Source organism: Cottoperca gobio, chromosome 10 (genome assembly GCF_900634415.1).
Source record: "Cottoperca gobio chromosome 10, fCotGob3.1, whole genome shotgun sequence".
In the NCBI taxonomy this organism is placed as follows: domain Eukaryota; kingdom Metazoa; phylum Chordata; class Actinopteri; order Perciformes; family Bovichtidae; genus Cottoperca; species Cottoperca gobio.
Genome location: NC_041364.1, coordinates 12,024,976 through 12,039,838, shown reverse-complemented (window position 1 = coordinate 12,039,838; position 14,863 = coordinate 12,024,976). Strand labels below are relative to the sequence as shown.

General features: G+C 39.7%; 1 protein-coding gene and 1 long non-coding RNA gene across 3 annotated transcripts in view; both read left to right on the top strand.

Annotated features, from left to right (window-relative positions):
- The first annotated feature begins 5,660 nt into the window (after positions 1-5,660).
- LOC115015131 (uncharacterized) lies at positions 5,661-6,145 on the top strand. Its single transcript, XR_003832971.1, has 3 exons — positions 5,661-5,715; positions 5,890-5,990; positions 6,097-6,145. It is a non-coding gene; the product is annotated as an uncharacterized LOC115015131 (long non-coding RNA).
- A 5,176-nt stretch (positions 6,146-11,321) lies between these two features.
- The window catches only part of LOC115014666 (solute carrier family 43 member 3-like), a 6,867-nt gene continuing 3,325 nt past the window's right edge, over positions 11,322-14,863 (top strand). Inside the window, exons 1-5 of one of the 2 annotated variants that reach the window (XM_029441688.1) lie at positions 11,322-11,361; positions 11,732-12,033; positions 12,187-12,316; positions 13,649-13,695; positions 13,824-13,900. In XM_029441688.1, the coding sequence (XP_029297548.1) occupies positions 11,847-12,033; positions 12,187-12,316; positions 13,649-13,695; positions 13,824-13,900 (441 nt within the window). In that variant the 5' untranslated portion in view covers positions 11,322-11,361; positions 11,732-11,846. Of the gene's footprint in view, positions 11,362-11,387; positions 11,498-11,731; positions 12,034-12,186; positions 12,317-13,648; positions 13,696-13,823; positions 13,901-14,863 lie in introns of those variants that run through there. The other variant, XM_029441689.1, reaches the window with a different exon arrangement.

Genomic DNA, 14,863 nt, shown 5'->3' with positions numbered 1-14,863 from the left:
TCGCTTCACTTTGTGCTTGTTTCAGGGGATTCTTCCCTTCAGTCAGGTGACCAACTTGACCAGCTATGGTCATTCTACTACTTGGTTGTTGCTTAGTCTTTATGTTTAGGATCACTCTCTCTCTGCATTGTCGTTGGGATTGTGTATTTAGTAGTTTGGTGTCCAATTTTCATTAAATACAGGGTTCTCTAGCTTCCTCTCACAGTTCAAAGACATGCAGGTTTGGTTAGTTGTTGACTCTAAATTAGGGGTGTCAAACATATGGCCCGCCAGAGGGTCCAATCCGGCCCGCGGAATGATTTTGAAGACATTAACTGCAAATGTTCAATACAAGTAACTGCTATTTCAAATGTGTCCACACACACACAACAACACTGCCAAGCAAGCAAACTGTTCATGCTGGAGCTGCCGGTAAAAGAACTTCTGGAGCTGGCGGGTTCTGTCAACATTACACTCGCAGCCTCATTACCCAAAATGTATTTGTCAAAAAAGGAGAAAAGTGGACACGGAGTGTAGAGTTTTCCAAGAAAAATGGACCGTTTCCTATTTATTCAAAGAGGTGAGTGGGAAAGCTGTGTGCTCGGTGTGTTCACAGCAGGTTTCAGTGGTCAAAGAATATAATATTTGGCGCCACTATGTGACTCATCATGGCGAAAAATACAACAGCTTACAAGAACAACAGAGGAGATAAATGAATTGTTAGGGGGTCTGAAGAAACAGCAGTCTGTTGTTACCCGTAGCCAAGATATCGGCGATGCAGCAGTGAAAGCTAGCTACCTTATTGCTAGCGAAATAGCATTAGCATCAAAACCATACTGCAGTGTTTCCCTCGCCGTTCACCGTCAAGGCTTCTGATCTGCCCGTCGACATCCAACTTGCAGTGTGATTCAGATTTGAAGGGCAACTTTGCCCACTTGGTGGGCTTGGACACCTTTTTATCAGCATCTCTTGCCAGGGTACCCCACATTGACAGCCTGGGACTACCTACCTTTGTGAACAACTTTTCTCTGTAATGAGCATCAATAAAACAAAGCAGCGCTCTAGGCTCGCACACAAGCACTTAAAGGGCCTACGAAATGATAAACATGAATTTCTACTGATGATAGTAAATGCTATTTGTGGTGTAAAATGATGTGTTATTTATGACACTGCCCGCAGTATTTAATAAATCACGATTTAGTATGTCGACCACCGATGTTGACATCGCCGCTACCGGAAACAGCCGACGCCGTGTTCTGACGTCAAAAGTAGAACACAGTCCACCAGTTGAATACACGGACAGCACGGCAGACGTGGCGATGTCGGCCTCTGGCTCGGATATTTCGACAGAATCGAGTGACAGTGAGTCTATTGAGTTTATTGAATAGGATGCCGGTGTCGTGGATCATGCGAGCGAGTTTAACGTGGTGGAAACAGCAGCTCGAGACACAGTATTCAAGATGGAGACACAGACGGGAGCGAACATGCGGATGATGGTGAGGGTGATCCATAACCTTGCAGAAGTAGAGAAATATTTTGGCATAACACACAATTTTGGTTCAATCTACCATCCGGCATCACAGGGTTTGGTAGAACGTGCAAATCAAACACTCAAAAGAAAAATTGCTAAAGCATGTTATGGTAACAAGTTAAAGTGGGTAGATGCTTTACCCTTGGCACTTATGTCCATGAGATCCTCACAAAGCAGTCAAACACATTTTTCTCCACATGAGCTGTTAACCGGTAGACCAATGCCTGGTCCTCCAAGGGAAGGAGGGCATGGGCCTGTTTTAGATCTATGGCAAATTGAAATAGATGAATATGGCAGGGACTAAAATCATTGGAGTTTTGTCTACACGGGTGCAAGCAGCAGCAGAGATACCTGAGGGACCACCAGAGACTTCTGTTGGACCAAGTGATTGGGTAAGGCTCAAGGTCCACAAAAGAAAGTGATCTGAACCTAGGTGGACGGGACCGTGGGAGGTGATTGAACGCACTTAATACGCCCTCCGGGTAAAAAGGTGAAAAAGGAGCTAATTGGCACCACCTCACACATTGTGTAACCGCACTGGCGCCTTCTCGCTCATTGGCAGAAGTTAGACAAGATTTGTACCTGTTAGAACAAAACGCTAATGAATAATTAGATTGTGAGTCTAGAAAAAGCATCAGAGGGCAAATTGTCCTTAGATTACCCCCACTTCACACCTGTTACGATTACTTGCATGTCCGTTTAAGTAAGCAGATAAAACCAGTTAACATTAATCGAAATATGTATCCAGTGACCAGAAAAGACATCATTCCACCTCCATTCAGAGCCTATGAGGGCGATTATGAGTGCATCAATAAAACCAGGGGTACAGGCACTGAGGTAGGACATTTGAAATGGTATAATTCTACCATAGAGGTTACCTCAGGAGGGATGGTTTTTGCCTAATGGAGAGAGTCCCCAGAGTCGAGTTAAACGTTCTGTTCTCGGTGGAAGTTTCAGCTCCACAATTTACATAGACTCCATAAGAGTGTGCCCAATGAATTCAAAGCTAGAAATCAAATACTTGCGGGTCTTGAATCCATTCTCGTTCGAGTCACTGTCAACAAAAATGTAGATTGGATCAATTACATTTATTACAACCAGCAGAGATTTGTGAACCTCACCAGAGATGCTGTCACTGGACTGCATGAGCAGTTAGAGAAGACTAGCCTGATGACAGAACATAATTGCATTAGACATGTTGCTAGCTGAAAAAGGGGGTGTCTGCAAATTGTTTGGATCTGTGTTGTACTTTCATCTCAAACAACACTGCCCCAGATGGATCCATTACCAGAGCTTTGGAAGGACTCAACAGACTCAGCAAAGAGCTAGCAACAAACAGTGGGGTAGAACATTACTTCACAGGCTCCATGGAGCGTTGGTTTGGTCAGTATAAGATGTTGATGTTGAGTATTCTGTTGATCATACCGATAATAATAGGTATATTAATACTGTGTAGATGCCGTTGCATTCCATGTATCCGCACCCTGACCACTAGACTGATCACCACTGCCCTGACCAAAGAGAGAGAGACAGAGAAAGGTCAATTTTTGATGCAAGAGGAAACCAAGTTACTTATAGACTATGATATAGGGCAGGAACAAGACAGCCTGGAGGAAGATGATTTTGTGTGAATAACTCCACAAAGTGTTCATTGCTGCCATACCTAAACCACTGATTATACTGTAGTTACAGTCTCTTACTATAGTCACAGTCTCTCATAGTCGTATATAGACGGAATCGCAGTTTCCGGCTTCCGGTGGAATCGCAATGCATGCTGGGGTGGCAAGACTAGAAAAGTGAGCACCAACTCCACAGGGGCTGCCATATTGGATTTATTCTCTATGTGTTTACATTTTATTTAGCTTATTCTTCAAGTGTTTTTACATTGTATCTGGCTAGTTTTTAGTGTATAATTATCGCTCTACTAGTTATGGAATTTGGACACCGGAATTGTGTGGTGAAAGGATGTTCAAACAGTGGGAAAAAGCTAAATAAATGGGCAGAATCTCATTGTGAGCTTCACGATTGCAAAAATTGCGACTGCAAGCCCCCGTTCGAACTATTTCCATTTCCATGCTAGAAGGCTAGCATGGACCAAAGCTGTAAAGAGACAGGATTGCAATGGGAAGTCTTGGGAGCCCAAGAAATCTTCGCGGATTTGCAGTGAGCATTTCATGCAAGGAAAACCAGCAAATGAATTCCCCGATCCTGAACTCGACCTGGGGTATGTGTGACAAATGTACTTTCTATATATTGAGTTTTATAATAATTAACAAACACAAGTTAGGTATATATTTATAATAGCTTACCCTGCAACACAACTGCAATAAGCACTTATGATATCACCAGTTTTCTTGACTGCGCAGATCCATGCCGAATGTGGCGTAATGGAAACTTTCATTGAATGAGTACATTTTGCTTTCAAAAAGCAATACTCAGAATCTGCGAGAGGATTGAAAGATATTTGTTTCAACCAGCCAGAGTCAAACAGTCTAAATGCTTTGCCTTCTTTGTATTAGTTCAAAGTTCGTTTATGAAACTCGACATCGTTCCCTGGGTGGTCAGACATCTGAGGCAGCTGAGGTATATCGGCGGCCAAGAAGTCATGCTGTTATTTTCATTGACCCAGCCATCCTGCAATGTCAAGGGATCAGGCACTGAAACGCCACTCGGCATAACCAAAAGCTTAGTCTTTTCTTTTTCTGTGATTGAAAGTCTTTAGTTAGCTGTTGGTTGCTCCTCAATGCCCATCTCTGATGCAGCAAATACCCTGGCAATAAGCTCGAGTTTTGTTCCTGAAACCTTTAAATTGCGCTTGCGGCAAAATACTTTCAAAGCTTCGACTTTCCACATCTGAACCTCATCATAAGAAAGGAGTTCAGAACTCATTGTAGAGTAGTAGGTTTGTTTACAACACGCTTGAAGAATAATCTAAATAAAATGTAAACACGTAGAGAATAAATCCAATATGGCAGCCCTTGTGGTGTTGGTGCTCACTTTTCTAGTCTTGCCACCCCAGCATGCATTGCGATTCCACCGGAAGCCCGAAACTCTGATTCCGTCTATAGATATTACAGTCTTATACAGACATTACAAGTTTACTGATATTTACATGTATTTTTTTACCTTTTTTACAGGTATTTTTTATTAAAGTTTCTGTTTTCTACCAAAGGTACTTTTTATGACTGAAATAAAAACCAGCGCACTAAGAATTTATTCTTGTATACCATATGCTGAATTTGTACACCACTTGGTGCCTTATATTTACTGGATATTATACACACCATAAATGGTGTGTAAAGGGGGAATTGTGAAGTAAATAACTCCTGATTGTATTAATCCACACTTGAAAGACTATCATATGTATTTGTCTACCTCAATCAATATGTATTTCTGCACTGAATGTATTACAAGCACAATATTGAATGTAAACACAGTAGGAACACTTCCCCAATAACCATCACTTCCTGACTGCTGACCAAGGAGCGTGACGGCGCCAACAGGGACCAATGAGAAGAAGGTTAACGCCTTCTCCATGTATTTAGTAATATGTTTACGAGCCATTGTACACACTATTCGCTGAACCGCCAGACAGCAACATGGATTTGTTTAGAGATTCAGCCTGTGGACGCTACGATGTGATTAGTGTCCTCAGCTGAGAGTATTTTCCATGTTTGACTTATCACGTTAATAAATATATCGATTTAACTAGAAGATTGCTGTTTTGATTCGACATTCAAGCTCCGAGTTCTTCAACTTTTTCCTCAACATTACGATGTCGTAACTTTACGAGAATTACGTGACACTGGTAAAAAGTTGCTACTAGATAGATCCAACCTCCGTACGACCATAACAGGCTTATGAGCTGCTTACGAGCCTGTTGTGAAACACAGGCCTATACATAGAATGAAATTAAGATGACGTTAATATTGGCCTTTTTTCTGGATATTGCATATTGTGTACATGTCCTTACTACTCTTCTTTTGTACAATTAGGTGCACATGTGAAAACTGTACAATTATGGAAGCAATTGAAGAGCTGCTGCCAAGAAAATGATGTCATGGAGGAATTCAATGAATATGAGGGACATGGTGCAAACATAACCTGCATAACAGATCACCCAGGATTCAAATCAAAGTGTCTGGATGTTTGGGTGTTGCAGACAGCCTACCAAAGGTATTCAAAGAGGGAAAGACAACAAGCAGGTGATCAGCCACGTTATGAAGAAGTTACTTGTGTGCACAAATGTGTAGAGCTCAGAAACTTTGATGTATTTATGGAAATTCGAATGGTCACTGGCAAAGTTACAGAATAAATAGATAAATAAGCAAAGTTGTTGAAGTGATTACCATTGACATGTATTATCTTGTATGTTACAGAATGTATCACTATATGACATACCGCCAGCTGGTGAGATTTTGTTGGGGAATACTTGGTAAGAACCACAGAATGACATCATGTGCCAATCAAAAGATCTGTGGTACGTTTCCATCTGACAACTACACGTCATTCAAGTATCCAGCACTTTATTAGAATCAATAACAAAACATAATGTCAGTTCAGTGATTGAATCTGTTTCTATACAGCACAACAGCATCCCTCTTGTTTGGTTCTTCCCACCGACTGCTGAGTGGATCTGGGACTTCCAAAGGTTCCTCATCAACATTGTCTTGGCACAAAGCATTGAGTCTCGGTCAAGAGTTCAGTAACATACTCTGCAAAAAAAGATGTTTTATAATCAAGAATTATATATAATATATATGTATATATATATATATATATTATGATGCTGACCTTTGGAACAACCAACATGGATTGGAACTTACAGTCCAGCTGACCTGACGCGTGTTCGAGCCTGCATGGACTTGTGGTGTGTCTGTGGAGGGGGATCCGTCTGCACAGCAATTTCATTCTGACATGTCTGAAATGTACAACACACAACTTTACTAATAAATCTTTCAAACCAGCTTGAAATTGTATTGCATGTTTATACATGTCTGCGTAAAGAAAATATCTAATAACATTCATAATAAAAGATGTGGTTGAAGTGATTGAGAGAGCAATGAACGTCATGCGCAGGTCTACTGGTACTGCAACTGTAATGTACAGATGACGTACAGTCTTTATACTTACTATTGTACACAAAGCTTCCTCCTCAGTGTGGATGACCAATAGATTGTCGCTGATCATACAGGTATCCTCAGTTCTGTCAGTGGCTTCATTCAACAATGTTTCAATACCTCTGTAATAATAGGGTGACAGTTAAAAGTTAAATAGACTTTTACTCAAACTACAGAATAAAATGGGGAAGCCTGTTATAAACATTGAATCTATACTTAATTAAGCTAATGAAGTGTAATTAGCTAAAGTTATTTATACTACAAACAATAACACACATATCGGCTAGGGCCTGGTGTAAACTCGTTACATACAGTAGGCCTAGACCGATTATGGCTTTATGCTTGAAACAATAAATACAGTAAATAAGTAGCACGGCTTACCTTTGCTCTCTCCCTTCTGGCGAATGCATTTCGTTGTCTCTTTGGTGGAGGACTCTTTGCACCGGCGGACATGTTTGAATCGGCGTGCTGGCTTGTGCTGGCTGGGGTCTCGGCAGTATTGTAGGCACTGCATCTGCATTCGGTTTTAAATTCTTATTGAATCTCATTTCCTTGGTGAGCATAGTTTGTTCGAAACACGATCTCTCAAAGTGCTGCCCACAAATCATCGGTTTCATTGACGCACTTGTCTTGTCCATAAACGTGACATTTTATCCTCTTTTGGCCACAGATAGATTTGCAGATGGCCCCACATCCCCATACATCACATCGCTTGCCAAGTATTCTTGGCGATCGATTGTTGTCCGTTCTTTCTCATAATAATTGACAGCAGTCTTTGCTGGACGCTTCAACGCAGACAAACACTGGTGGCTGTGTTCTACTTGTGACATCGCCGAACATTGCCGAAGTGGATGCTCCCGGCGCAGTGACCGATTGTTGTTAGCGGAAGTCATTGTTATGCTGTTACGATCGTGATTTATTAAGGATACATCAAAAATAATAAAAATATATATGGCACATTTCACAATAGAAATGCAACCTCTATCATATACCAAGGCCAATAACACTGATGAAATATCATTTCGTAGGCTCTTTAAATGACATCCTGAAATTGTCTGCTACTCAGGATTTGATGCCTGATATTAATACACTTGTGACGCTAAAAGATGCCAAGTTTCAGGAGCAAACTAAACAGTGAGTAAGTCTACTTAATGTAAAATGCTGCTTCAGACACTTGAACGTTATATATTTCTGTAAGAATATATTTCTGTGAAAATGAATACTTACTCTGGAAATATTTAAAGACATTGAACAGTGTGAAATATAATGTTAGTCGGCAGCTGCAGTACAAAGAGACACAACCTTTATGTATTTTTCATGTATACATTTTATACATTTACAAGGACAGGGGGAGAACTTAACCTTCTTCCTTAATAGTTGACACTTTAGTTTGTATTGTGTGGTGTGTCAGGATTACTACACAGATGTGGAAATTAATGTAATTTTAAAATTATTTCTATATCTTGACAAGTTGTTTTGATCATAAAGTAAAATACTATATTGTTCCAGATACCTGTGACTAAATGTTTTGTGCCTGATACACTGTGATCTGTAAGTTGTAATGCAACTAAATGATAAACTGAGGCCTAATATTGTTGAAATTGCACTTTTAGGTTGTTCATAATGTTTTGTAAAAAGATAATTCATTAAATGTGAATATTTTCAGAATGTACTAAAACAAATGTAAAAATGTTGAGATCTCGTTATTTATAGGTTATTATGATATGATTTTACTAGTCCGGCCCACATGAGATCAAATTGGGCTGTATGTGGCCCCTGAACTAAAATTAGTTTGACACCCCTGCCTAAATTGTCCATAGGTGTGAATGTGAGGTGCGTGCATGGTTTTCTGTATCCTTGAAAAGTTACTAGGTCTTGAAGTGGGAAATTGGAGGTACAGATATCCCTGAATATCATTCCTTGCTCCCATTCACACATGACCCCATGCAGGAAATGTTCCTAAACATTTCCGAGAAGGGGCTTATGTGTCATGTAATGTTCACTGGCACTGGCAGTTTTCAGGCAAGGTCAAAACCCAGAGATCAGTCACACAGGCAAACAAATCTGAAGAGAGGCAAGGTCCAAAGAACAGGCAAGCAGACTCAAAACAGCTAAACACAGAACAGAACATGCTGGAGAGCTTGGCGAAAAGACACAACACAATCTGGCGGGGACTAAGTAAAAGTGGACTGCTATATATGAGGGACTCATAAAGGACTGACCCGCAGGTGAGGTGAGCCGAATTGGACAGCGGGACAGTTAGTGATAAAGCAAAACAAGAGGAAAACAAACCAGAGTTGGTGACATGTCAGCCCTGTGATTGCCTGGTGACCTGTCCAGGGTGTACTCTGCCTCTCGCTTAAACTCAACGCTTATAAAAGTGGTTATGTTGGATGAATAGATGGATAGTATTGCATAACATGTTGAGGATTGTGTCTCGTGTCTCATAAGTCACAAGTGACTTTCTTCGTTCTCTTTTACCACAGATGTTATTTTTACAAAGAAGAAGTAGTGAGTTAGATGGAGAAAGAGAGTCTCGTGATTTCTGCGTACATATTTAAGAAACGACATGAGGGATGATGACATCTGACCATTAGCTATCCTTTAAATTGCTGATGTTTGCTCTTTTCCTGTTTGACACACACACACACACACACACACACACACACACACACACACACACACACACACACACACACACACACACACACACACACACACACTCTATATGTAACCATTACAGCTACATGGTTAAGCCGTACTTGTACTCTAACCTTGAGCTTGTCTTGTGATCAGGTGATGATACTGGTAAAACATACGTTATGAGGTCTCATGAGTGGTGTTGTAGTTATTGTAAAACAGGCAGGGATTTACATCTCTGCCCTCTGGATCCCACTGAAAGAAAAACAGCATCAAAGTGAATGAGCCTTAAACATTGTGCGAAGTATCTAGGGCTGATAATGATCATGTAACAGTATGTACTCTAGTTGCTCATGTGCCACAGCAACATAGTAACAACCCTCTAAATGCTAAATTAAAACAGCTACAACATCTATCAGACTTCATTAATTGACCCATTTTGTAGTAATAAATGTGGTCATTTTGTATCCATCTTCAACAATTAAATCAAAAGAAAGAAAATCAAATCAACCATCATCGTATCATCCTACAGAATAATAATCAATAATAGTCTCTTCGTGGAGTCTACCTTGTTGGTCTTTCTCTGGTAAGGAGTGACTCAGTGGATTTTACATTTGACTGTAGCTAATAACATCGTTGACCAGCAAATGCTGATTGATTTTGTGTCTTTAATTATTTGTTCTGTTGATGCTGGTACTCTGAGGTCACTGTCATGTTGTTTGTTGTTGATAGTGGCAGAAACCTTTTTCTGGGGAATTTGTGCAGAATAATGTTAAAAGTGTAACATTCGAGTAAAGACACTGAAAGATACCCTCTCCAACTAAACATAATGTAATAATGTCTCTTGAATTAGGAAACCAATCATGTATTTTGATTATTACATTTATTCAAATCTAGATTCTGATTAGATCCCAGGATATATTTCCAGACTTCAGTAAATAATTCAGGTTGTCCTTAATTTATATACCTATGTGTTCAAAATGTTTCATGAAGATGTTTATGAGGATACTATTGTACAATAAAATATTGTCAAAATTGTCAACAGCTGTGTTCTATTGTAAGGGATAGTTGTGAAGTTTACAATCTCTTGCCAAATTATAACCTTTAAAGTTACACTCCCACTCTTTTACAGATTTACAAATACTTCATACTTGAGTAAGACAGAGGACTCAGCAAAAATTAAATGCTAAACTGACAATAAACATGATTTTATCACAAGTATGGGGAAAAAGGGAGGGACCCAAACGCAGAAAAGTGTGAAATAACAAAAAGCGCGTTTTATATAACAAAGCTTAAGACAAAAGGTATACATCATAAACCGAGCAGGCTATCATAAGCTGAAATACAAAAAGCATAATGCAAAACTGAGGGAACTAACCAGGATGGATATGATTGCACGAGGGAACACCAGGATACATAGACACAGCATGAACCACACCAGGTAACATATGTACAGACATAAATCCCAATACAACAAAGGGAGATGCAGGTGAGAGTCCTAGGTTCCATCTCTGTATCTCCTATCTTTAACGTTTGACCTATTTTTAACTTAACTAGAATTTGTCCTCAGGAGATAAAGTTAATTTAGAATTTGTCCTCAGGAGAAGCATGTAGCATCAAGGGAAGTCATGAGTTACTATCAGCATCCTATCTTACAGCCTGTCAAAAAGTAATAAGGCTGATCAAAAAAACTTTATACATATACACCCAGCAATGACACAGAGCGAGTTTCTGTGCGGCACTCAGCGAGTTGTTTCCTGTGTGTACATGTGCTTTTGGTTAAACCAGTGTAGCCAGTACTCATAGCATCCACATCTGGAGTTTGTCTCGCAGCTTCAGTAGCAGCTTTATTGCTGTTTGCCTGGCAGGGAATGTTTATTTTTCTGCAGCCACTAGCAGTGCAAGGGGAGAGGGATTTCCTCTGCTGCGCAGGATAGAATTTATGTAAGATAAACATATTGTGGCGGGAGAAGAGGGAGGGAACTGATGAGGAAGAGGAAGGACGAGCTGATCTATATAAAGAAAGGGTGAGGCAAGAGTACAGAGGTGTGGTTTGTGAGAACATTTGGGGAGAGCTTAAGAGGCTGAACTGTGAGTACTAGACAGAAGTGGAGAACATTACAAATACAACTTAACAACTGCACATTTGTTGTGATTACTTTGTTAAAAGTCCAATTATTTTTGTTGTTAAAATGTGAGTTTATGACCTACTGGTATCTCAGCAACAGTAAGTTATTTCTGTTTTTCAAAGTCTGAGTTTATGCAGAAGTCTTCAGAAAGTTTTTGGAAGAAGACTGACCTAATGCCCAAATGTTTCCAGCTCATGTCTCGCTTGTGCAACTAAGATACTTTTGTCATGCAGTACAGGTTCTTTTGATAATAAAATGTCAGGCTCATGTCAACATGTAGTCCTCTCTAAATGTATCAGAATAACATTATTTTGTATCCCTTTGTTTGCCAGGTACAGTGACAGGAGCCACCTGTGTGTTTGTGTGTGTGTATGTCCATGCAGATAAAACTATAGTATTTGTGAATTGTCTGCCTGTGTGTGTGAGTGCGTGTGTGTGTGTGGCACCATGTCGGTTCATGGGAACAGCTTGACGGTGCGACGCTACCTCACCTTTGCTACGGGTCTGGTAGAGTGTCTGTGTTTCGCTGGAGCAGTGTTTGGATGGGCTTCTCTTGTTTTTGTCCTGAAGACGGAGGGCTACTTCAGCTCTCTGTGTGTCAACACTACAGCAGTCAATGCAACGCAGGTCCTAGGTCAGTTTGATATCTTCACCTCCACTAATTTGAATTCACCTGGATTTCTAAAATGATTTACAACTCTCTATGCAGGCCTCTCTGATCTTTATTGTATCCTGTTTAACTATATATTAACTATATATTTCACAACCACGGTTAATGTGTCCACAGATTGCAGTGGACAGGACGAACAGTTCTCTCTTGTTTTCACCATCGCATCCTTTATGAACAATTTTCTGACGCTGCCCTCTGGTTTCCTCTTTGACCAGTTTGGTACAACAGTGGCTCGGCTCTTTGGAACGTAAGTCCAACAATATATGAATTACTTAAGAGTAAAAGAGAATGCAACTTATTGAGGAACAAGTGCATGGTGCAGAAACTAGTTGGTTGTATGTGTATTTATCAGAGGTGTGATGGTTTTATTCAACAACAGTTTGATTGGATTTCCTTTAGCACAGATTCAATGTGATTTAAGGTAGATATTTGCATTAATTTTGATACTCAAACACCAACATAATATTTCAAAGAGTGCTTTTTATTTTCTTCAAGGATACATTTATTTGATCTCCCCAGAACAGAGGAATTCAGTCAAACTCTTTGTGTTTTAAAGCTGTGCAGACAGAAGACAGAATTTTTCATAACGCATTTTTTCAATAAAAAAAGCTCTTACGTTATGTTAATTTCTTTAAATCAGTTCAGACTGAGTGTGTTTTTACACTTCTAGTACTGAAATATGACACTGAAAAGGTTTCAACAAAGCTAAACATAAAAACCAAGAGAGCTTGTTACTAGATAGTTTTTGCATCGAGAGTTTTCATACCAAAAATAAAAAAAACGTTCTTAAATTATTTGTGTTATGCAACACAATGCAATTATGTCTGTGACTCTCTCTGCTAAGCTAATGCTGCAGTATAAAGAGGCAGTAGGCTGTTATTTCAGTCTGCCTCTGGTATTTCTCTCTGAAAGATTCCCACATCTATTTGCTGCAAAGTATACTCTACAAGCTCCCGTCAGATAAAAGGAGCAGGAAGGACAGGTACAGTAGGACAGCGAGAATGCAAACAGACAGGTTCTGCTGTCTCCCTACTTTATGTAAACAGACACACGAATGGCGATGCAGTCTTCATACCAGAGCCTGATATTTAGCAAGGAAGGATTCAGAAAAAATGTTTTGTAAGAAAAGGGAGGAGTTGAGAAAGGAAGTTAAAGAGTGCCTCAGAATTAATTCATATCATATGACATAACACCACACACACATACCTGCCCAGTTTGTTGCCCTAGATATATTTAAATACACATTAACAAACGGATACTAAGGAGAGGTACTAAAAGAGGGTGGATGGATATGACAAAGCCAAGGAATGCAAGTAGTTGGACAAGACACAACAAGTTGAGATGAGGATAGATCTTTGCATAGGACAGGCCAAGAGAAGGAAAGGAAAGTTCTCCAAACAGCAGCAGAAGACTAACCTGCGTGTGAACGTTTGTTTAGTGTGACTTTTAGTTACTTAAATTAACAATCTTGTCTTTGAAAACATTTAACGTGACTCTCACTATCAAGCCTGGTTACTGTGCAGCTCCCATTAATCCTATAAAATGACTTGATAACACTAGAATTTATTTTCCCCTCCAGATTTCTTTACACCATGGGTACCTTGATGGTAGCTTTCTCAACTGCAGGTGAAAAACATTTCTCAGTCTCGTTGTTTTGTGCTCTCTCTGGATCCTCATTGTCTAGAAGTATGATGTCACAGCTGACTCTAACAGCTGTAGATGCTCATTTTCTCATGTTTTCCTTTTCCCATCAGCTTTGTCCAACCTGCTCTTCCCAGCTATTTCCCTCCTGGCAGCGGGTGGCATCTTGTTTCTAATGACCAACATGCAGGTACTGAAGCAGTCGTTGAGTATAGATGCAATAAATAAAATTAAAACCACAGACAGGTAGACACTTAAATTAAATGCAACATTCTCTCCTAAAGGTAGAGAACCTGTTCGGCTCACGTTGCTCCACCATCATCACTCTCTATAACTATTAAATATTTCCGGTGTCGATTCATCCTAATAAATCTCTTATTTCTCATCTAATGTCCGGAAATTGTAAAAACTGTCCCTCACAATTTCACAAAGTGAGTTGACATATTTGATTTTTTTATCCAGCCAAGAGTCTGAAACCCCAAAATATTAAATGTACAATTATATATAACAGAGAAAAGCAGCAACTCCTTAAACCTGACTGGAGAATCAAGATTGCAATTTTCACCAGATAACAAAAAGAGGGTCTGCCCTCAGTGCATTTTGTTGGCTGCATGACTACTGAGCTCATGATCTTGTGGGAATAAATGCCCTCTGGGAAAATGATCTAAATTTGACAATGAACAGAAAAGCAGATTCAAAGAACTTAAACACACAGACACTTTTATAGATACAACATTCACCTGTTTTATAAATAAAAATGTCTCTCCTAAAGGTAGAGAACCTGTTCGGCTCACGTTGCTCCACCATCATCACTCTCTATAACTATTAAATATTTCCGGTGTCGATTCATCCTAATAAATCTCTTATTTCTCATCTAATGTCCGGAAATTGTAAAAACTGTCCCTCACAATTTCACAAAGTGAGTTGACATATTTTATTTTTTTATCCAGCCAAGAGTCTGAAACCCCAAAATATTAAATGTACAATTATATATAACAGAGAAAAGCAGCAACTCCTTAAACCTGACTGGAGAATCAAGATTGCAATTTTCACCAGATAACAAAAAGAGGGTCTGCCCTCAGTGCATTTTGTTGGCTGCATGACTACTGAGCTCATGATCTTGTGGGAATAAATGTCCTCTGGGAAAATGATC